The sequence below is a fragment of the Pseudoliparis swirei genome, chromosome 16 (genome assembly GCF_029220125.1).
Source record: "Pseudoliparis swirei isolate HS2019 ecotype Mariana Trench chromosome 16, NWPU_hadal_v1, whole genome shotgun sequence".
Lineage (NCBI taxonomy): Eukaryota > Metazoa > Chordata > Actinopteri > Perciformes > Liparidae > Pseudoliparis > Pseudoliparis swirei.
In genome coordinates, this window is record NC_079403.1 from 7,363,524 (window position 1) to 7,387,103 (window position 23,580).

Genomic DNA, 23,580 nt, shown 5'->3' on the forward strand with positions numbered 1-23,580 from the left:
ATCCCTGCTAATAAATGACCTTCATGGGGACATTTATTATGGGGGTTATCTGCGCTGGTCAGACCGGTGAGAGGCTCCAGTGTCCCTTCGGCCAACGATGGTTATGAATCAAGCCACAGAGTGCTTTCAACTGAAAAACACATTTATAAAATGCCCCCCCGTGAGAGAACTGAAGAGGACGTACTTCTTCCGTCATATCGTTATCTTCCAACTCATTGCGTTTTCCACCAGTGGCTCTACCACGTGGCACAGCTCCACATGCTGGACTCGGTATATCCAGTCACATCCTGGAAGAACATGATCAGCTTGGAAGGCTTCAGAAATTACTCCAATTAAGAGCTTATTTTTTTAAACGCCTGTGTGATAACTTTGGATATCAGCCCTCTAGTGATCCACGACCGCAATAACGTAGAAACCAGCCTCCCCATAACATCCAACATGCTCGCGCTCCAGGAATGTGTTACAAGACACTCGCAGAGTCAACCCGCCGGCCTCAGAACACGCTCACTGTGGCGTTGCACAAGAACAATCGGCGTTCTCAGCTAAAAGGAGCGGCAAACAAGTGTTATCCATGTGGAGAAGTAGTGGCGGAAAGTCCACCTGAGCGGGGGAGTGAAGTCCCGCCCCCTCTGTGTGTTGTTGTCAGAGCTCCGCCTTGCTTTGTTGACTCAGCCGGGCCGGCCTTGAATGCTTTTAGTGCGTGTGAGCGTGCTCCGCTGGTTGGCTCACAATCAATTATTATTAGTAGAAATGATTCATTTGCTCCCGAGTGAGTCTGGTCCCGTCATGGACGGATTAAGAAACCACGGGCCCCTGGGCCTGGACGTGTCAAGGCCCCCCCCCCCCACCCGCAAAAAAAAAAAAAAAAAAAGTCAACAAAAAAAAGTCAAAAAAATATATATATATAATTTTTTTTTTTACATCGCTAACAAAACAGTCCGTCTGGAACAACGATACCGGAGCTGAGCAGACAACATAACGCGAATTATATGACCATGACATGAATGACTTAAGCCTAGCATATACCGGCTATGGCGCATCGTGTCATATCATCATATCAATACAAAGTTAATAACAGCTACTTCACGCAGAGGCTCTGGATTAGGGGCCCCCTGAGCTCACGGGCCCCTGGTGCCGGTAGGCTCGTTCGGTAATCCATCCCTCAGTAGGACTATTGGGGCCCTGTTACTGACATGAATGACTTAAGCCTAGCATATACCGGCTACGGCGCATCGTGTCATATCATCATATTCATATCAATACAATGTTAATCACAGCGACGTCACGCGCGGAGGCTCAGGCCCAGGGGCCCCCTGAGCTCATGGGCCCGGTGGTTAATCCATCCCTGGGTCCCGTCACAATTCTAACGCCACAGTGACGGTCGCATCGCATTCAATGACCGTCATCGGGACACACACACACACACACACACACACACACACACACACACACACACACACACACACACACACACACACACACACACACACACACACACACACACACACACACACACACACACACACACACACACACACACACACACACACACACACACACACACACACACACACACACACACACACACCTCGTGTTGACGCTCTCTATCCGCAACTGTTTTGTTCGGTTTTATTTAAGCCGTTTCCAAATCTTTTTCCACCCGTGAACTCTTAACACTAACCCACGTCTGCTCATCACCGAGCGGTTGTCGTGAAGATCAATCGATGCCCTCGTCTCAGACCGTTTCAACTGAACGATTTTAAGAGGTCTGAAGTGGTAAAACTTTGCAAGCTTTCACACACGGAGAAAGGAAAAACGTCTCATTTAATATTTGTTCTCTCCGATTCTCTGCCCTGATCGTCCTCTCATGACATCTCAGATTCATCTGAACCGCTGGAGGGAAAACATCCCGTGGGAAAAGGGCTCATGTGCCGCTTGCGGTAGAGCGCGTTGATCTGGTAACGTGTGAGATGGCTCATCGTCTCTGCACACAGAGAGTCGGCATGCGACGCGCATCCCGGCGACGCATGTTCGCTTCACCCTCCACCCTCCACCCTCCACCGCAGGCCAACAAGAGGTGTCTCTCCGCCCGCTCCGTCAGCTCAACAATGATTATTAAACGTGTGGGCATGTTTACTTTTAAACTCAAAGTCTTTCCACTGGCACGGCAGCAGGACACATAAACACAGTATGTAGGTCAGTTAAACAGTTTGTGCCTGTTCTCTCTCTCTCCTCCTCCTCCCTTTCTCCACGTCTGAGGTGAACCGACGGCAACATCTTAAAACACATTGTTTGCCGAGTGCGATTCATCTCAGCCGGAGAACCTGGGAAGTGGAGCTCTTGTGATGCGCGGCAGAAAGAGAGAGAGCGAGGTGTCAAGCGACGACAGCTGTTGAATCTATTGAGCGCATCACGCGGATAAAACACACGACTCTGCATTGGACGCAGTGGGACGGCCACGAGAAGCGGCGTCGTGGTTTGTGCGTTGCATTTAATACGAGTCGGTCAAAGCGTCAGTGGAACAGAATATATGGGATCATTCAGATTATTGCAATTTTTAAAAAAGGAAACGAGGGGTTCAAAGAGAAGTGACTCGTAACTAAATAAGCCTTTCGGACCGTTGGTGCTACATCTTAAAGAAATGAAGTTTCTTTCAGACACAGTATAGACTAATTAAGGTGAGCCAACTAATTTTTCCACAGCGAAGTATTTTTATTTGACTAACTCTTTTTTTTTTTTTACATACATGCTAGACTGCTTTCTCTTAGTAAAAACAGATGTGGACAACTTTATTTCAACCACAAAAAACCCGACAAAGTTTTAATGGAAATGCTGGTGCTCGTTGTATTTCCGGTTCTGGTGGGCGACGTTTTAAATACCCGCGTTTGGCAAAAGTTATTCTCTTTTACGAAGTTGAGGTTTTTCTCCCTTTCAAGTGAGGGAGCGGCATCCTCCCGAGACCGAGCTGAATGCTAACATCTGCATGCTTACGGTTGGAAGCGCCGCCGCGTTGGAGGGTCGCAGCAGACTCGGCACGACGCAACGTTTTGGTTACGTTGGGAGGGACGGCGTCCGCTCGACTTTAGAACATCTAGAAGAAAGCATTCGTTAATTGTCTTTCGTCAAACATCTTTTTGAATAATTGCAGGATTGTAATTCTCACCCATAAAGGGACGCCCTCCGTCAGTGGAACGAATCCTCATGGAAATTGAGCTTGTGAGACTTCCGGTTGGACCAGATTTCCCGTTTAGATTTGTTGACCCCCAACGATTTGATAACACATCCATATTCACCCTGTTAGCTTCGCTGAATATCATACGTTTTGCAAGGTTTTTAAGTCCCAATTTTGAGCTGATGATGCTCAAGGAAAAGTCAAAGTGATCCCCAAAGTTACTACAGTTAATCCTGCTGGGGAGACGTTACCAATATTCACGTGAATCCATCCAGTAGATGTGGAAACATTTAACTCTGAACAACAAGAAGGCCGCCTGCTGAAATCAGAGGAACACCGACGTCTACACGATTGATCTGTGCACGGCAATTCATAATATAATTGTTGACATATTTCAGTCTGCACCAAAGTGGTGAACCGACGGACCACCAGAGTGGGTACAGGGGCAGAATAGTTTGAGTTGACCCTCAACTAACTGCATCACAGGAGCCGCATGAATACTTTAGAATAGAAAAAGTCCCTGTGACAATTCGAGTTAGGATCATTTTCTAGTCATATATTCAGTTTTATGACTGGGGAACATGGAGTTCTCTCCGGATGAATTAAGAATGCCACATGACATCAGTTTCATTCACTCGTGTGGAGTCAAGGCCGCACGTCAGGATTGAAATACTGGGTCTGCGCTTCCTTTCCTGGACAACGTTAATGTTCACTGATCGGCGAGACCTTGGGTAGTTTTTCTTTTGAGGGCAATTCCACTTAATCATGTGGACCCTTCTACTCCTGCTGCAGACCGGCAGTCTCTTGAAACTCAACTCTACGACTCTGTGTTTCATTCACAGAAGAAACGGACACGGCTCCTCATGTTCGGTCCCAAAACACACACTTGGTATTCATGGTATTTATGATATACAAGTCACCTGCAGGCAGCGCCATCAAACACAACGCCAAGCCAGTTCACTGCAGGGAATCCTTCATAATTATTTCATGAATACAGCGACAGAAAATAGTGCAAAATTCCTTCAAATTGCTTGCAGAAGATTTTCTTTAGGGAAAAGCAGGCGATACTCACATTTAAGAGGCTGGTACCAACAAATATTGGGCACTTTTGCCGAATGGGTCGAATTCTTTTCAGCGATGGACCGATTCATTAACACAACAATCTTTTCAGCTTCCCAAGATGAACATTACAATCGTGCACACAAAAAGGAAGTACACTTTCACTCTGCTTTACATCTGTGATGAGACACGAAAGGAAATAAACGGCGTTTCTCAATTCAAAGTGCACGAGTACAGACTTGTGTTCTTTTGGAGTCTGGTTTTGGGAGTCCAGACTCCGGAGGACGGGACGACGGGAGAACGGTCTTTCTGCGATTGGAACAGCAGCTGACTTGATGACGTCACCACATCAGCTGTTCTTGCTCCTGAGTTTACTCTAATTATTCACTGTAAATTATTTTTTACAGTCAAATAAACAAAACATCCTAAAATTACATTCCGTGACTCAACAACAGTAGTATTTATAAAAAGTCAACCGTCAGTTGTTTATTTTCTCCTCCGCTATTGTTTCCGGTTGCTGGTGAAATGCATTCTGGGATATCTGCTGGCCAAAGTACGCACAAGTCTCCTCTGATGCATCCTCCGGAAAGTGGGAGGATCAAGTCACATCCGGGTGTTTTGACCGTGCTTTGCGAGAAGCGAACTTTGAATGTGAACATGTACTCGGGCTGAGACTGATGACGTTTCACGACTCACGAAGACACAAGTAGAGAAAAGTACGCACAAGTACGCTGATTGAGAAACGCCGAAAGTCAGCCGAAGACGGAAGTTAATTGCTTTAACATCTGACCTTCCCTTCGATAAACACAAGTGCATCTCCTCAACACTGCAGCATTCCTCTCCTGTGCCAGGACTTCACAAAACGCTGCCCTCCTCTTGGCCTCCGGGTTGGAGGTCTGCACACATCACGCCGACGGGGCGCTCCTGCGGGAGAATTAGCTCTAATCCAACTGGAGCGTCCCGCTTTGATGGGGATCGGCGGTACAATGACAAAGCCCTCCGCTACGCGCCGACGACGCCTGCATGCAAATAGGAAAAGAAGGGCTGACCGGCTACAAGTTGATTGGGGGGGACAAAAACAGGCTCGTCAGAAACCACTTTCTATGAGATGACGGTGATTGAAAGTCACCGCTACAACGTGCAGTGCTGTAACAGTATGCAGCTAAGCTGAAATACATATATATTTTTTTTTTTTTTCAAATCTTGATTTTCTTTCCCTAGTTATATATTTAAAAAGCATATGCGGTTAGCCAATGACATCATTCACCAGAGGGACCAATACGGTTATATAAAAGCCAGACATGGCTGTGAGCGCCCCACACAACTCTTTCAGGGGCTCCAAACAGAACAAAGGCCGACTCACTTATTTTAAATCATATCCGGTACAAAAGTCAATCTCCGGCTAAAGTAAGTGTCGGTGTTGCGTTCAAGAGCACACGGACCAAACTTCTCCCGCGTGGTAAAATTAAAACTCTGGGACATAATTTGCAAGCGAGGCCGCGTGTTCCCAAAGAGGAAAGTGATGTCATGTGATGATCGTGATGCATGTAAAAGGAGACGCGGCCAGGAGAGAGAGGCCTAGCTGGCGAGCGGCTACAGCTCTGACTACAGGAGTGCGAACCGCTTTAATCTACTCCGGTTCGGAAAAAACGCGGCTTGCATAACAGCAGACCTCCAAGTATTCCTGGGCCTCTAAAGTATATGAACACTGAGCGTAGTCGCTGCGGCGAGGCGGCGGCGTTTGGCTCAGTGTATGTGACTGGAAAACTCCAAGATACGCGTTTACGTGCCCGGCGTTCACGGAAAAACCAAATCCAGTGAAGAGTGCGAGTGTCCGACTGAGAGGTGAATCATGGCGACGCAGGGAAAAAGTTTTCCTGATGCGAGGAACAGAAACCCCACTGTATTCATTCATCAACATCCTCATCATCATCTTCTTACTCGTAGTCTCTGCCAGCTGCTATTATTGCAAGTTTAAATGTTACACATGATTTACATGCACAAGAACAACCTTTAGAGGCCAAATCCGCAATGATAGACAAGTTAATGATCATTCATCAACAAACAAAGACGTTTACAGATCTTTTTCTCGAAGATCTTTTTGTTTTGGACTGTTGGACGGACAAAGTAAGACCTTTGTGAAAGTGATGCTCCTCTTGAACTACTTTCTCTCATTTTACAGACTAAATGATTCGATGAATTCATGACCAGATTGATCGATAATCAGAACAATCAATAGTTTCCGCCCAGCCCCAATGTGTGCCTGTCGTGTGTTAGCATTAGGGTTGCATTTGACTTAGAGTATTGGTTTGTCTACATGATATAGAATTAACAGTTTCTGAAAAATTAAACCAGAAAAAAATTCCAACTATATGGAAAAGATTTTAATCATTATGCGTGTGCAGAAGATGAGAATATTTATCTTCTGTATGGTTAAAATATGTTTGAGGACTCTGGACACACCTTCAGAGAGGTGATAAGTTGTTAAACCTCCTTAAGGTTGAGACCTGAGTCTGTGACTTGAATGTAACACGAATACATGAGGGAAGTGAAGGAGGAAGTATTCAGATGCTTTACTTAAGTAAAAGTACTAGGACCGCACTGTAAGATACTTGGTTACAAAGTTTAATTTAAGTAAAAGTATGTCAGCATAATGATGCAAATGTACACAAAGCAACACAAAAGAACAGTAAACATGTTTTAAATCATTTTAAAATGAAAAGGAGAAAATTCTCACATCTGTTTTTATTTATAAAAGCTCCATAATCTATTTGTTCTATGTATGTTTTGTAAACAAATTTTTTTTAAGTAACTAAAGCCGTCATGTAACTAAAGTAAAAAGTATATATTTCCCTGAAAAGAAAACACTGGAGGAAAATACAAGTAATTTGAAGTTGTACTTAGTTACATTCCAGCACCGAATATGAGACGTAGACTGGGGATATTTCAGCCTTCAGGTAGGTCGTCAGTACAATAGTTCTTCTACCTGATGCTGTCGAGCCAGTTTGGACTCAGAAAGACTCGATTCATGTTATAAAAGCATGAAATATTAGCAGGAGCAGTTTTCAATAGATCGTCTACGCGAAGCAGCTGAATTACTGTGGGTCATTTTGCAGAAAAAGAAAAAGGCTCTCCAGATGCTCTCGATGACCCAGAAGCCATCTCTCCTGCAGGTGTTTTGCAGGTGAAAAGACATTTACACGTCAGAGTGAGAACTGGGGGTAAACGCCCGGTGTGTAACTGTCAAACGCAGCCACAGAAGTCTGGTTTAAAACTGCGGTTATTTATAACCAAGACACATAAACGTTCACTTTTCGCCCCCCAAACAGAGCCCAGTTTGAGCGTAAAGCACCTCCCCGTAGACGTCTTTGGAGGATCCTCGTTAAATTACATCAGCTCCTCACACGGTTTCAGTGTTTTCCAGGGGTGGATGGATGCACGTTGTCATGGAGGCTTGAACCCCCGAGGTCAGCCAGTCACAGCACACGTTCCCCGCTCACAATACCCCGTCCTGCCCACCCAGAAAGTCCACACAATGAAGCCACACTAATCCCATCTTTTGTGGGGTGCTCCCATGTCTCAGTACGGCTGTACCTCATGTCTCCACCATCTCTGTTAACTGCCTTTATATGCATTCACAGGCCAAGGGGGGGGGGGGGGGGGGGGAGGAAATAAAACAAATATAGAGTTTAGAGATCTTCTCTTGTGGCACACAAACAAAAGCTCCACATAAGATAGCTGATAGTGAATCCAGGAGTAGGGAGCCGTGAGCACTTTCAGATGCTATCACAGATGAATATTTAATCATCTTTTGTTATGATCACTGCACGATCACATCGGCAGCAGAGGTGAAACAATGCTGTAGAAGCAGCTCCACACGTTGTGCTCCGAGGGAGAATAAAGGATGAGCAAGTATATGCAGTAGTAGCCTCATATATAGCACTGGACAATAGACTCACAGAACATGCATGCTAACATCTCCAGCAGTATTATCAGGAGTTGGACAGACAATGGAGAAAAAGCCAGGCGAGAATAACATGGAAGAAGAACAATAGTTTTATATTCACATCTCATTAAACCGTATGCAAAGTCGTTGTGATCTTCACAGCGAGGGCATTGCCCCTTTAAATGAAGCTTGCATCAGCCACTCTGAGAGATAAGGAGATGTGACTTTACACGAGCATTAATCAGAGTGATTAAAAACACGTGCTTTGAAATGATGAATGCAATCGTGAAAAAAATAACTCTTACCGTTTCTTTCTTCTCTTTCGGTGTCGCCGTGTTTCGCTTTTATATTCCTTTTATTGTCTCTCCTCCCCCCCCTTGATGATCAGTCGCGCGTCTCACGGACACAAAAAAAATCTCGACCTCACTTCCCCATGTGCTCGCGACCAGGACCACGCGCTCAGGGGAGCGCTCGGGATACGGCGCGTGACGTCACGGCGACACTGGGAAAAAGCCGGTCGAAAAAAAGAAAAAAACGGCGCTATGTCAACTATCGTACAGGTATTTTATGATTATATACGACGTGATATCTCATGGAGAGACTTAAATGAATGTGGTACTTCACTGGGAGGTTATTTTGAGTATTTTATTAGATATTATCGATACATTTCTATTGATATGATCAGTAAATTATAGTTATATGTGTCTAATATCTTAATTTATAAACACACATATGGACTACTTTAGGTCGTCTGCACGTGCCTACATATATGTTTGAATCTGTAAACCAACCTGTTTTGTTTTCACCCAAATGTATTTGATTGAAATCTGATGTGGGGCTTATTTGATCAGTAAGTGCCCAAGTATGTTTAATCATACAAGGAATATGAAGTAACTTATAATGTACTTAGTTAGAATAAACAATGTTCAGGAGGAAAACCATGTTGGAAGTTAAGTCTTTGTGAATCATGTTTTCTTTTAATAACAAGTGTTGATGCATTCTGGGAGCAGAACTGGTCCAATTTAAAAAGCTGAATTTCCTCTTGTCCAAGAAACTAAGCGATGACAGCTCTAACGCGACCAATGTTCACGTTGGCATCGTAAATATTACATCTTCAATAACAAGCTTGCCAATAAAGTGACATGCAGTGAATCCGAGGCCATGGTTTGAGCTTACCTCGTCTTCTTTACGACCAGAAACTAGAACATTCAAATATCGCTTGAAGAGAAGAGATCAAGTAATATCAACCCTTAAACCCTAAAGTCAGAGGGCATTAAGTGACTTGGAGCATCATTAACATGAGCATCTTAGTTGATGTCAGTCACTTTATTCACGTATCTCCTTGAACCCGCTCTACAGCAACATGTACCTCCATTTCTAATGAGATGAAATGTGTGATGTGTGCATTTGCGATGCAAGAACAAAGACACAAAGTTAAGAAGAAACATTTTTTATATTTCAAAAAGAATCTAGGAACATAATGGAAAAAAACAGAACACTGGGTCTGAACATCCAGACAATTGAGATCCAAAAATACATTTTCTTAGGAAATATTAATTATATACAAAACATACAAATTTATATTTTAGTTTGGACCCCCTCAACAGGGTAGCCCCATTTTTTTGTTTTTACATTTTATTAATAAAAATAAACTTTTAAATATTTAATCCAACCATAACTTCAATTGAGGCAGTTTTAACATTGAAATCAAACAAGATTCCAAAAACAATTTAATCCGCTTTGCATTTGCATGCAACAACAACAACAACTATACACCCCCCCAAGTCTTGAACTTGCATAAAAAACAAAAAGGCCAAAAAGTCTATGATGATTCAAACTTTAAGCGCGAGAGCTCTGCAGATGTGCGAGTCGCTGCTTTAAAAAGTCACTTTTCCTCCTCAGCTGTTCCTTGAGCGAGAGGAGTCTCTGTTCGTCCTTCTGCATGCTGTAAATGCACTCTGTGGCCTTCTTCAGGATCACCACTTTGGCCGCCTTCTCGTTGTTGGCCACCTCGGGGATCTCATCCCGCAGGGCGAAGAAGCTCAACTTGAGCTCGTTCCTCCTGTGACGCTCCAGAACGTTATGAGTCCTTCTCTTGTCGTAGTCCTCCGTGTCAGACGTCCGCGGGCTTGAACACTTGCGGTTGCTGCTGATCTGTTTGAGGACCCTGCTGTTTCCACCACCGTTGCTGCTGTTGCTGTTGTTCTCCAGCTTCTGCCTCTTGACAGCCGGCTGCTCGTGCCTCATGGATGGATGGGCGGCGTAATTATGCTGGTGGGTGGAGACGTGGCACCTCTTCAGCACGAGCGGGCTGGGATGCCTGCTCTCTGCAGGGCTGGGGTCACACCGCTTCACCGCCTGCCTCTTCTCCACGGTCACCACGTCGATCTCCTCCTCGTCCTCCTGGTCCTCCTCATCCTCATCGTCGTCGTCCTCCTCATCATCATCATCGTCCTCCTCTTCCTCCTCCTCCTCCTCCTCATCGTCGTCATCTTCTGCAAGGCAAAAAATTAACAGACAAATCACACTCTGATTCAGCATCAAGGATGCAAACTCGTTCACACGGCATGCCACAGTCTCTCCATCAGTGGAGTGCATGGCCGCCTCGAGCTAATCACACAGCAGTCTAACAAGTCTGGACCTCCTGCCTGGAAATCTGACTGCAAACAACAGCAATTAAGCCAAGAGTTGGCCTCTTTTAAGACAAAAACAGCAGCGGCGGTAATGTTTGCTCACTCAGCAGAGGGAAATTCCTAATTGCCCAGAGGGGTGTGTCTGCGTGATGTGTGCATATTCTCAGCTTACCTGAGTCACTACAGCTGCTGCTGCTGCTGTTCGGCGGCGTCTCCAGACCCAAATCCTTGCTGGGCGGCGTCCCCGCGATCTGCTTGGGCGTCTCCGCCATCGGATACGGGAACACCACGGACGGATCAATGCATTCCGCCGCGGACGTGTTCAGGTCCTGCAGGTAGCAGCTGTTGAGCCGCCACGCTGCGGCGCCCGGGGGCTCCGGGCAGGTCTCGGCGGCCGCAGAATCCTTCCTCGCGGCGTGCAGGGAGGCGAGCCGCTCGGAGACCACCTTCTCCAGCTTGGCGGCGGCGGAGAAGCCGCTCCACATGCAGTCCTGGATGATGATGGACTTGAGGAAGGTCTGGGAGTAGTCGGCGTCGCAGATGATGCTCTGGTTGACCGCGTCGTCGCCCAGGAACTCGGTCACCATCTCCAGCTGATCCGCCGTGGAGGGGAAGAGGCTTGACAGGGACGGCCGGCGGCTCGGGGAGAGGGGAGGGGTCGGCAGCAGTTCAAATTTCTTCCAGATGTCTTCGCTCGGTGCCGGAGCCTGAAGCTGCTGAGGGTAGAAATCCTCCTCCTCGTTGTCGTAATAGAAATACGGTTGAAGAGAGTCGTAATCGTAGTCGTAGTTTTTACTCGCCAAACTTGAATTCAGCGGCATTTTGTCTCTGTTGCGTTTGTCCTTATTGTGAAGCTGGTTGAAAATGAGAACAAATGGTTGATTAGATGTGGATTAAAAAGAGAGGTCTGCAGGTTCAAATCAGCTGCGTTGGCACCGGCTCTGCAACGTTAAGTGTAAGCAACATCACATGGTCACTCCAAAACACCGATGCTGGTGTGCACGCCTCGCCTGCAGCGGGCTGCAGCAGCAGGTGCTCAACTGGGAAACTGATAGGAAATTAGAGGGGGAAACCCCGCCCCCACTTCGCTGCTACTTACGATAAAAAAAACACCTTTAAAAAAAAATGTTTTCACTAAACTGACGTGGGAAAAAGTGCCGTGCAAATCCAGAAACCCCCTGCCCTCCCTTACCTTTTAGATCGTAAACTGTCGGCGGAAGAAGACGAGGCTAAACCGAGCCAAGAGGCGCAAAAAAGGGTAGGAAAGTTATTCCGGTAAGAAAGTAACATTAAATCCTTCCACGGAGGTGTCGTAGGCGGTTTCCGTGAGTCTGTGTGAAGCATGCATGGAGCGTTGAATGGCTGCACTAGCGACCCGGTGAGGACGAAGAACAGTCTGTCATCAGTAGCGTGAGAATCACAGCTGAGAGCTCCGCCGGCTGCAATAAAAACGGCCGTAGCACTACCCCTCCGCTCCTCCGCTGTATCCCTCCGCTCGTTTTCCCGCGAAACGCTCGCCGGTCTTGAAACTGCCACTTATCTCAAATAAAATTCCCGCATGTATCGTCGGAAATAATCCCCACGCGACACAATGGTCGATATAAAGTCGAAACACGTGCTCGCGTCGGTTCATTTAGTCACTAGATTGTGCATTTTATCTTCACGCGGGGTCTATTTCGGGGAAGAAGTGGGAGGGGTCATAGTAGAGTACAGCTTCCATTGACGGGAGACATGCACACAATACTAATGCAAGGCGTAGTAGGCGATAAGTAGGACGAGTTATTGTACTCGTGCCGCCTAAAATATCGCCAAACATCCCATGAAATCTGGTGCATGTTTAGCTCCCATAGTAAATCTTCAATAAGTGAGATATGATACCTTTATTAACCTGCTTTTGCACAAACAACAACTTTGCGTTTTAATAATTTGTTGTTGTGTCCAAAACTGTCTGCAATGACAAACACATGTCAGGTTTGAACAATCTGTGCAGTGATACTGCAACGCAACGCTCACGGGTGCAGGAAGCTCACCTCGATCTGTCTGCGGGCTCTGGCTGCGCTGAAAACAGGTGAATTCAACGCGCGAGACACACTCAATAAGTGTAGTTTTTCACGTGACGCATGAATGAGCATGCACTAAAAATACATAGTGTGTGCGATTCTGACATTGTGTAAATGTAGCTCGGGGTTTTTGAGGCTGGACAGATTGGCACCAATTAACTGCAGGAAGGAAGCAATTACAGGAATCGGATGGGTACCGCAGTTGGATGGAGTTGCCCTCCTCCCCTTGTGATGGGGAGGGGGGGTGGGGGGATTGAACGGGCTCGGGGCGCCCTCTGCTGGGCAAAGTGCTCCGGCAGTGGACTGAAGCCAGGGAGGTGCGGGGTCAAACCCTGGGGGTAAACATGGAGGCCACAGACCATCACGAACAGGGGGATTATTGACTGAAAGTAGATTAAATAAGGATGTTTGGTGTAACACTATGAATGGCTCAGTAACACAATAGTGCCGGTTTAGTGGGTTAGTGGTGCTTTTATTTGGGTTACTGGGTCACTTCATTAAAAAACTGAGTTCTGGGAAAACATAAAAACGAATTTCGCTTCTGAAACTAAGACGTTGCGTTTGACGTCTGTGCTTTTAGTCCGTTTAGATCCTGAGCTCAACCGCCACCTGTTTATCCTTTGTTTACAATATTACATATACTCATTTAAGCTGACAGTATATGAGCAATTGCCATCAAATGGCAATAATAAGACTATTCGGCAGTGGTCTACGGATTCAAAGTATTTTCTTGGATTGTTTAAACAACAACAACAAAAAACTGAAAAACATTTTCAATTGTATTCTTATTTCTTTGTGTTTATTTATTGTTATTACATTTTTTTAACAACTATTAACTATAATAACTTTTTTCTTTGTTTTTTCAAAATTCTAAATTAGATCTATTGATTTGTGTGTGTACCTACCGAGTACAGACAAAACAAAGAAGAAAAACAAAACGCAACAACAGGGCTATGGATTAATTTAATTAAATTTACAAACAAAAACTCAGCAGAGCTGAGGGGAACATGTCAAATGAGAAAATGAAAAAGTACAAATTAACTTATATGTACGGTTTATAAATATAATAAATATGTACATATACGAGTGGCTTATTTGTCAACTAGCACCAGTTCATCACCATCTTCATCTGAGTCTCTGTCGTTGGAGAAGTAGCTGGCCTGACCTGCTGCCTCTTCCCAAAGGGTTTTATGTGGGCCTCAAACAGCAGAACCCTGTCTTCTGCATCACATCCACAGCATCACTGCTGCCATGACGACCCACATGTGGTGAGTAGGATTGTGAGTGTGACTGGGGTGGGTGATGGTGGTGGTGATGGTGGTAGTGATAGGAATGGGGGTTATGCTGCCCAGGGCAGTAAGAGTGAGGCTGTGGGAAATGGTGAGGATGGAGAAGAGGAAGGAAAGAAAAATGGTGCTGGTGAGAAGCCCATAGAAGTGGTAGAGCAGGTGGGTAGAGGTGTAGAGGCGGAGGAGGAAAGTGTAAATAGGTAGGGAGGGGCTGGGTAGGTAGAAGGAGCGGAGATGGAGGAGGATGAGGTAGGGAGCAGACTCCTCTGGTTTGAACTTATAGTTAAAAAAGAAGAATTTGACAATATCAAAGCTTTTCCACAAAGAACAAAAAAGAGGAGTTGGTGTTTGTACAGTCTTTAATTTATTTTCATGTCTTTATTTTGAAAAGAATAAATAACAAATTCAATATGTAAAATAATGTGTTCTTGAAACCCCCCACCCCCCTATCTCTCTCAGATCCCTCAGGTGAGCTACGCCTCCACAGCTCCGGAACTGAGCGATAACACCCGCGACGACTTCTTCTCCCGGGTGGTGTCCCCGGCCCAGGCCACGGTGGAGATGGTCAAAGCCATGCGCTGGAACTACGTCTCCACGGTAACTACGGAGAGACTGGCATTGATGCCTTTATTCCGAAGTCCAGAGAGGACAGTGAGTGTTTCCTCAAACATTCCTTCAAGCCTCCTGGGTGTAGATTACGTAACAATGTAGTAAAATATTCATGACACACCATGGGGACGGAATCCTGCCTGCTCTGAAGTGCTGAGCAAACACTTCGCCCTCAGGCACTCAAAGACTGAGGAGGATGAGGAAAAGCCCAAAAGTAAGGAGCTAAAAAAACAACTGCAAGCATGAACCCAGTGACAGTCAGGAAACCAATGATTTCCTTCATGAGGACGGCCAGCAGCGTGAGCAGCAGTCCTTCTATAATTATATCGCTGGTATATTACGTGTATTGTATGTTTACGTGCTCTTCTGTTCCAATAAAATCATGAGAATTTAATGAAGCAACTAACAAATACAGACGGCAAAATAAGAAACAAAGGACTGTGACACCTCGTTACAATTTATTAGGGTGTTCATCATCATCGTGGATTTTGTAGATAACAATCCAGTGGTTGTGGTAAATGCATTATGCATCATCATCATCATCATCATCTTGGGTTTAGTTTCAACCCAGCGAAAACGTTGTCAGGAGAAGAACCCGACTTTTGAAGTGGTGAGCAGTGAGACTCTCTCGGCCCCTCAGGGGAGTCCTACTTATGGTTTTATGTGAGTTTAATGATGGAGAAAAGAACCGGAACCGGCAGAGCCGTGCCGGAGTATAACACTAGCTTCACTTTAATACCAATATCCCGAGGGGTAACGGCAAGCACAGAGGATTGAATGAATTGTAATTGCGGCAGAGTATTTTAAAATTCCAATCGTATTTATTAAAATTGGCTAAGATTATGGAGAGAAATACTTTGAAGATGAAAAGCCACCCATCGTTTTATTTTGTACATACCCCTTTCTCCCTCAATTGATCTTCCTCTGCACCCATTTGTGATTACCTGCCTTTCCCACAATGCATCTGGACAATTGCCAGAGAATCGGCATTAGTTCCACCAGAGCCGAGAGAAAATTAAAACTCGGCCAACTTAATGGCCGACGCGCTCTAACGTCACTCTTGTTTCGTGGTAAAAGTAATATGTTGGGTTCATGTGTTTGCAAGAGTGATGTATAGCCTTGATACCAGCAACAACAAAAGGTTCATTCTTCCCCATCACCTGAACTAAATACAATTATTAAATGAAATATTGAAATCAAGTAAATTATTATTTTACAATCAGCTACATTGAGCACAGTGGGACCATTTCATCAACTTGTTTTATTAAATCCTGATGAGAAAATTACACAAACAAGGACATAACCTAAAACAAGAGGTGATGCATCTGCTGCACTCCAATATATTGAAAAACAAGTACCAGGTCGACTTCATGCATATTCACTATCATCTTGTGACTCGTGCAGTATTAACATTAATACAAACATTAAACCCTGTATTATTCTTTTCAACTGGGTACACTTCCGGGCCCCATACAAATCACATTTACACGGCTTCTTGTTTACATATAAGTGTGATTAATGCACATTTTTTTGCCGACGAAATGCAAGATAAGTCGATTAAAAGCTTTTAGAGCTTCCCAGTTCCCCACAATGTTTAACTGTCAGGATCTGGAGTTTTTGTGTCTTGTGTCCTGTTTTATTTTGAAGTCCCTGTCTCTCGTGTCCTCTGTTTTCCTGCACTTCCTGTCCCTGTGATTGTCTCCGCTGCCCCTGATTGTTTCCACCTGTGTTCAATCACCTGCACCTTCCCTGTGTATTTAAACCCTGTTGTCTCATCCCCAGTGTTGGTTTTAGAACCATGTGGATGGAGTGGTTTGACCTGTTATTGTGTATGAGTCTCTTCATTTGGAAGATTAAAGTTTCTGTGGAACGTCTTTGGCGTTTGGGTCCTCTCTCTCGGGCTACAACAGTCGTGATACTATCAAAGGGCCAGAGACATATTTTACAACTAAATTCAGTACAATTCCTATTAAATATTCACTGAATGATAGAAGCACAATTAGTTCATCCTTCGAGCCGGAATTGAACCGGCGACCTGAGGATACTGCATACTTTCCACATGGAAATGATACTACAGTCCTCTGCTCTACCAACTGAGCTATCGAAGGGCCTGAGACACATTTTTTTCTGTGTCTGTATTGACGCTGAAAATGAAGCCAAAGCAAAGGTTGTTTCCAAATTTTTGACAATGTAAAGATTTAAAAAATTACAAATAGCCTCCTGTTGTCTTCGTACCTGCACTTTTAAAAACTGTGTAAAGTTAAGTAGTAGCCGTTTACAACTACATTCAGTATAATCCCCTTTTTAAATATTCCCTGAATGATAGAAGCACAATTAGTACAATTAGTTCATCCTTCGAGCCGGAATTGAACCGGCGACCTGAGGATACTGCATACTTTCCATATGGAAAATAATACTACAGTCCTCTGCTCTACCAACTGAGCTATCGAAGGGCCGGACATACATGCATTTTTTATTATCTGGAAGGGAACCTGCATTGGAGATGATAATAATTCGCATTAGCCTAAATTTAAGAGAATATTTTTTTATTCTCTGGGAGGGAACCTGAGCACCAGGAGTAAACCTCAATTTGGAGATGAGAGTAGTTCGATCCATCCTACAGAGAATATTTTTTATTCTCTGGGAGGGATCCTGAGCACCAGGCACCAGGAGTAAACCCCAAATTGGACATAATAATATTTTGAATCATCCTACAGAGAATAGTTTTGTATTCTCTGGGAGGGACCCTGAGCACTAGGCACCAGGAGTAAACCCAACATTTAGAGATGATGATATTTAGAATGATCCTAAAGATAATATCTTTGTATTCTTTGGGGTGGATCCTGAGCACCAGGAGTAAACTCCAAATTGGACATGATAATATTTTGAATCATCCTACAGAGAATATTTTTTATTCTCTGGGAGGGATCCTGAGCACCAGGCACCAGGAGTAAACCCAACATTTGGAGATGATGATATTTAGAATTTCAAAAACCCTGATGAATAGCAGCACACGAGCTTCAGCTACCTCGCCCGGACAAGGGAAACCGGGGCACCCTCCCGGAGCCAGACCCAGGAGGGGAGCTCGTCGGCGAGCGTCTGGTGGCCGGGCCTTCGCTTATGGGGCCCGGTCGGGCTCAGCCCGAAGAAACAACATCGAGCAGCAACCCTGTGGACCCACCACCCGCAGGGACAATCATCGGGGTCGGGTGCTATGTAGACCGGGCGGCAGGCTGGGCAGGGGGCCTGGGCGAGCCGATCGCCGGCGACATAGACTAGCTCTAGGGATGTGGAACGTCACCTCGCTAGTGGGGAAGGAGCCAGAGCTGGTGCGGGAGGTGGAGCAGTACCAACTAGATCTAGTTGGGCTCACCTCCACGCACAGCGCTGGCTCTGGAACCAAGCTCCTGGAGAAGGGTTGGACTCTCTTCTTTTCTGGAGTTGCCCAGGGTGAGAGGCGCCGGGCGGGAGTGGGGATACTCACAAGCCCCCGGCTGAGCGCTGCCGTGTTGGAGTTTGCCCCGGAGAATGAGAGGTCGCCTCCCGCGCCTATGGGTTGCGGGAGTAAAGCTCTGACTGTGGTTTGTGCTTATGCACCAAACCGCAGTTCAAGTATCCGCCTTCTTGGAGTCGGTGGGAGGGGTCCTGGAGAGGGCACCGCCTGCCGACTCCATAGTTCTCCTGGGAGACTTCAACGCTCACGTGGGCAATGACAGAGAAACCTGGCGGGGAGTGATTGGGAGGAACAGCTTGCCCGATCTGAACCCGAGCGGTGTTCTGTTATTGGACTTCTGTGCTAGCCACGGCTTGTCTATAACGAACACCATGTTCGAACATAAGGTGGTTCATAAGTGTACTTGGTACCAGAACACCTTAGGCCGGAGATCGATGATCGACTTTATAATCGTATCATCTGATCTGCGGCCGTATGTCTTGGACACTCGGGTGAAGAGAGGAGCAGAGCTGTCAACTGATCACCACCTGGTGGTGAGTTGGATCAGATGGCAGGGGAGTCGGCCAGAGAGACCTGGCAAGTCCAAACGTGCAGTGCGGGTTAACTGGGAACGTCTGGTCGAGGACCCTGTCCGGGAGGTCTTCAACTCCCACCTCCGGATGAACTTCTCACACATCCCGAGGGAGGTTGGGGACATGCAATCCAAGTGGACCATGTTCAAAGCCTCTATTGTGGAAGCGGCCGACAGGAGCTGTGGTCGGAAGGTCATCGGTGCCTGTCGCGGCGGCAACCCAAGAACCTGGTGGTGGACACCGGGGGTCAGGGAAGCCGTCAAGCTGAAGAAGGAGGCCTACTGGGCCTGGCTGGCCCAGGGGTCTCCTGAAGCAGCTGACAGGTACCGGCAGGCCAGAAGGGCTGCAGCTGCGGTGGTCGCGGAAGCAAATCTCGGGCATGGGAGCAGTTTGGGGAGGCCATGGAGAAGGACTTTCGGTCGGCCTCAAAGAGGTTCTGGCAAACCGTCCGACGGCTCAGGAAGGGAAAGCAGGGTCTACCCCAGGCTGTTCTCAGCGTGGGGGGGGAGCTGCTGACCCGGACAGGGGACATCGTCGGACGGTGCAAAGAACACTTTGAGGAACTCCTAAATCCGGCCAACAGGTCCCCTCTAGAGGGGGCAGTGCCTGTAGTATTGGGGGGGGGGGGGGGGTCGCACCAATATCCCTGGCAGAGGCCGCTAAGGTTGTTAAAAAGCTCCTTGGTGGCAAGGCGCCGGGGGTGGATGAGATCCGCCCTGAGATGCTGAAGGCGCTGGACATTGTTGGGCTGTCTTGGCTGACACGCCTCTTCAATGTCGCATGGGGGTCAGGAACAGTGCCTTTGGACTGGCAGACCGGGGTGGTGGTTCCCATCTTCAAAAGGGGACCGGAGAGTGTGCTCGAACTATCGTGGAATCACACTTCTCAGCCTCCCTGGGAAAGTTTATGCCAGGGTACTGGAAAGGAGGCTCCGACCGCTGGTCGAACCTCGGATTCAAGACCAGCAGTGCGGATTCCGTCCCGGTCGTGGAACTGTGGACCAGCTCTTCACCGCAAGGGTCCTCGAGGGGTCCTGGGAGTTTGCCAACCAGTCTTCATGTGTTTTGTAGACTTGGAGAGGCTATCCGGTCTCTGTCATGCTGCAATGGAGCTGTGTGTTAGCATCTCGGCAATACCACATTCACGCGTTGTGGGTGTCCGCCAGGGCTGCCCTTTATCACCGGTCCTGTTTGTGATTTTCATGGACAGGATATCTAGGCGCAGCCTGGGGGTGGAGCAGGTCAGGTTTGGGGGTCTTGGGATCGCCTCTCTTCTGTTTGCAGATGATGTGGTCCTGTTAGCATCCTCAGACCATGACCTCCGGCACTCACTGGGGCGTTTTGCTGCCGAGTGTGAAGCGGCAGGGATGAGAGTCAGCACCGCCAAATCTGAGGCCATGGTGCTCTGCCGGAAACCGGTGGATTGCTCCTCCAGGTGGGGACAGAGTGCCTGCCCCAAGCGAAGGAGTTCAAGTATCTCGGGGTCTTGTTCACGAGTGAGGGTAAGATGGAGAGAGATCGACAGGCGGATCGGTGCAGCTGCAGCAGTAAAACAGGCGCTGTACCGGTCTGTCTTGGTGAAGAGAGAGCTGAGCCGAAAGGCGAAGCTCTCAATTTACTGGTCGGTCTACGTTCCAATCCTCACCTATGGTCACGAACTTTGGGTAGTGACCGAAAGAACGAGGTCGCGAATACAAGCGGCCGAAATGAGTTTCCTCCGTAGGGTGGCCGGGCTCAGCCTTAGAGATAGGGTAAGGAGCTCGGACATCAGGAGGGAGCTTGGAGTCGAGTTGCTACTCCTTCGCATCGAAAGGAGTCAGCTGAGGTGGTTCGGGCATCTGATTCGGATGCCTCCTGGACGCCTCCCGTTAGAGGTTTTCCAGGCACGTCCTACTGGGAGGAGACCCCGGGGAAGACCCAGGACACGCTGGAGAGATTACATCTCCCGGCTGGCCTGGGAACGCCTCGGGATCCCCCAGAATGAGCTGGAAAGTGTTGCGGGCGAGAGGGAAGTCTGGGTAAACCTGCTGGGTCTGCTGCCCCCGCGACCCGACCCCGGAATAAGCGGATGAGAATGGATGGATGGATGGATATTTAGAATGATCCTAAAGATAATATCTTTGTATTCTTTGGGGTGGATCCTGAGCACCAGGAGTAAACCCCAAATTGGACATGGTAATATTTTGAATCATCCTACAGAGAATATTTTTTATTCTCTGGGAGGGATCCTGAGCACCAGGCACCAGGAGTAAACCCAACATTTAGAGATGATGATATTTAGAATGATCCTAAAGATAATATCTTTGTATTCTTTGGGGTGGATCCTGAGCATCAGGAGTAAACCCCAAATTGGACATGATAATATTTTGAATCATCCTACAGAGAATATTTGTTATTCTCTGGGAGGGATCCTGAGCACCAGGCACCAGGAGTAAACCCAACATTTGGAGATGATGATATTTAGAATGATCCTAAAGATTCTTCTTCTTTTCGTTTCACTGAAGCGTGATAGTTATATGGCAGTTTCCCATTTCTTTACACAGTCCTTTGCGATTTTGTTGAATACTGCAAGGTCTTTTGGGCTGCAAGGGTTAGGTAGTAGAGGGCAGACAAGGCAGTGCTCCATTGTATGGTCTGCTTGTCCACATTCACAGGTGGTTGGGCCTGTCTTGTAGCCCCATCTGACCAGAGCATCTTTGGATCGTCCCGTTCTTGTTCTAAGGCGGTTGAGTGTTTTCCATTGAGCCCATGATGCTTCTTGGCCAGGGGGTAGGTTTTCAGTGGGGGGTATTCCCATGTCAGTTGGAGGTGGGTCATTCTCAAGTTTTTCCATCCAGAGTTGTATTCTGGTTTCTTCCCGAGACTTTGTTAGGGCCTGGACCTGGCTGAGAAAGCTTTTTCTTGACTTTAGCCGTTGGGCGGAGGGTGACATCCATGGAGGAGATGGCGTTCATCGCTAGTAGCTTTTGTTTTCTCGACTCGGCTGGCAACTTTCCATCTAATATCAGCAGGTGCAATGCCAGCGAGGAGGTGCAGGTTGCTTGTGTTGGTGGGTTTCAAGCAGCCAGTGATCAGACGGCAGGTGTTGTTCAAGGCTGGGTCAAGTTTCTGGGCATGGGTTGACCTCTCCCAAACAGGGCATGCATATTCTGCAGAGGAATAGCACAGGGCCAGAGCAGTAGATTTTAATGTGTGTGCTGTGGCTCCCCATTTGCAGTTGGTCAGTTTCCGTAGAATGTTGTTTCGGGAACCGACTTTGGATTTTGTCTTTTTGATGTGTTCTTTAAAGGTGAGAGTACGATCCAGGGTTACTCCAAGGTAGACAGGGTGGGTACAGTGCTCAAGTGGTGTTCCAGACCATTTGATGTTCAGTGGTCGGTTGGCTTCACAGTTCTTGAGATGGAAGGAGCAGACTTGGGTCTTTGTAGGGTTGGCATGTAGGTGGTTGCGCTCATAATAGAGGAGTAGCTCATCTAGGGCTGTGGTGAGGTTTGCTTCTACTGCTTCAAACGAGTTCTCTTGGGATGTTACACAGAGATCGTCGGCATAGATGAAACGCTCAGTGTTCTGGTCCATTGGCTGGTCGTTGGTGTAGATGTTATATAGTAGTGGGGCCAGCACGCTACCTTGAGGTAGGCCATTTCGTTGTTGTCGCCAGCGACTCTGCTTGTTATTCAGGACAACAAAGAAGCGCCTGTCTTTCAGGAGGGCTCCAATGAGGTCTGTGAGTGCCAGGTCTTTTGTCAGCTCCAATAACTTTTTTAGGAGGAGGCGATGGTTCAGTGTCATATGCAGCAGACAGATCAACAAAGACGGCTCCTGTTACCAGTCCTTTCTGGAATCCATCCTCAATGTGTTGAGTTAGCTTCAGAAGTTGGCTTGTTGTAGATTTGCCAGGTCGGAATCCTGCTTGTTGAGGGATGATGGCTGGTTCAGCAACAGGGGCAAGTCTGTTGAGAATCAAGCGTTCAAACAGCCTGTAGAGGTGGCATAGCAGGGAAATTATGAAGCTCTTTGCATGCGCTGGATCTTTGCCTGGTTTGAGGAGGGCAATAATTCTGGTTTCCCTCCAGATCTTTGGGATGTTTTTTGTCAGCATGCACTTATTCATCAGCTGAAGGATCCATTTCCTCATCAGAGGTCCAAAATGCTTGATCTCTTCATTGAAAATGTTATCCAGTCCGATGGCTTTACCGGTTTTAAGGGTATTGATGCTGATATTGAGCTCTTCAGGGGAGAACGGCTTAGTCAGTCCCATGGTTTGGGAGTGTTTTACTCGATCTACCTTTGGTCTTGGCTGTTTAGTGGTGGATTTTCCATTGAGCAGCAGCTGGTGCGCAACTTGGTTGGCAGTGGTCGTATACTGTTGCTGATTTGGGGTTGATGGGTCGTTGCTGATTTTTCGGATGAGGCTCCATGCTTTTTGCTGTTTTTTGCCATATCAGTTGTCTCCAGCAGGTTTAAAGATAATATCTTTGTATTCTTTGGGGTGGATCCTGAGCACCAGGAGTAAACCCCAAATTGGACATGATAATATTTTGAATCATCCTACAGAGAATATTTGTTGTTCTCTGGGAGGGATCCTGAGCACCAGGCACCAGGAGTAAACCCAACATTTGGAGATGATGATATTTAGAATGATCCTAAAGATAATATCTTTGTATTCTTTGGGGTGGATCCTGAGCATCAGGAGTAAACCCCAAATTGGACATGATAATATTTTGAATCATCCTACAGGGAATATTTGTTATTCTCCGGGAGGGACCCTGAGCACCAGGCACCAGGAG

General features: G+C 46.8%; 1 protein-coding gene and 1 long non-coding RNA gene across 2 annotated transcripts; one reads left to right on the forward strand and one right to left on the reverse strand.

The window, feature by feature from the left end:
• Positions 1-9,611: 9,611 nt before the first annotated feature.
• myca (MYC proto-oncogene, bHLH transcription factor a) lies at positions 9,612-14,005 on the reverse strand. The gene is made up of 3 exons (XM_056434496.1): positions 12,003-14,005; positions 10,983-11,664; positions 9,612-10,672 (listed from the first exon to the last, which is right to left on the reverse strand). The coding sequence occupies exons 2-3, from the start codon at positions 11,629-11,631 to the stop codon at positions 10,017-10,019; spliced, it is 1,305 nt and encodes a 434-aa protein (XP_056290471.1). The 5' UTR covers positions 11,632-11,664; positions 12,003-14,005; the 3' UTR covers positions 9,612-10,016.
• Positions 14,006-14,053: 48 nt separating this feature from the next.
• On the forward strand, positions 14,054-16,642 carry LOC130206499 (uncharacterized). Its single transcript, XR_008834131.1, has 2 exons — positions 14,054-14,138; positions 14,619-16,642. It is a non-coding gene; the product is annotated as an uncharacterized LOC130206499 (long non-coding RNA).
• Positions 16,643-23,580: the final 6,938 nt, after the last annotated feature.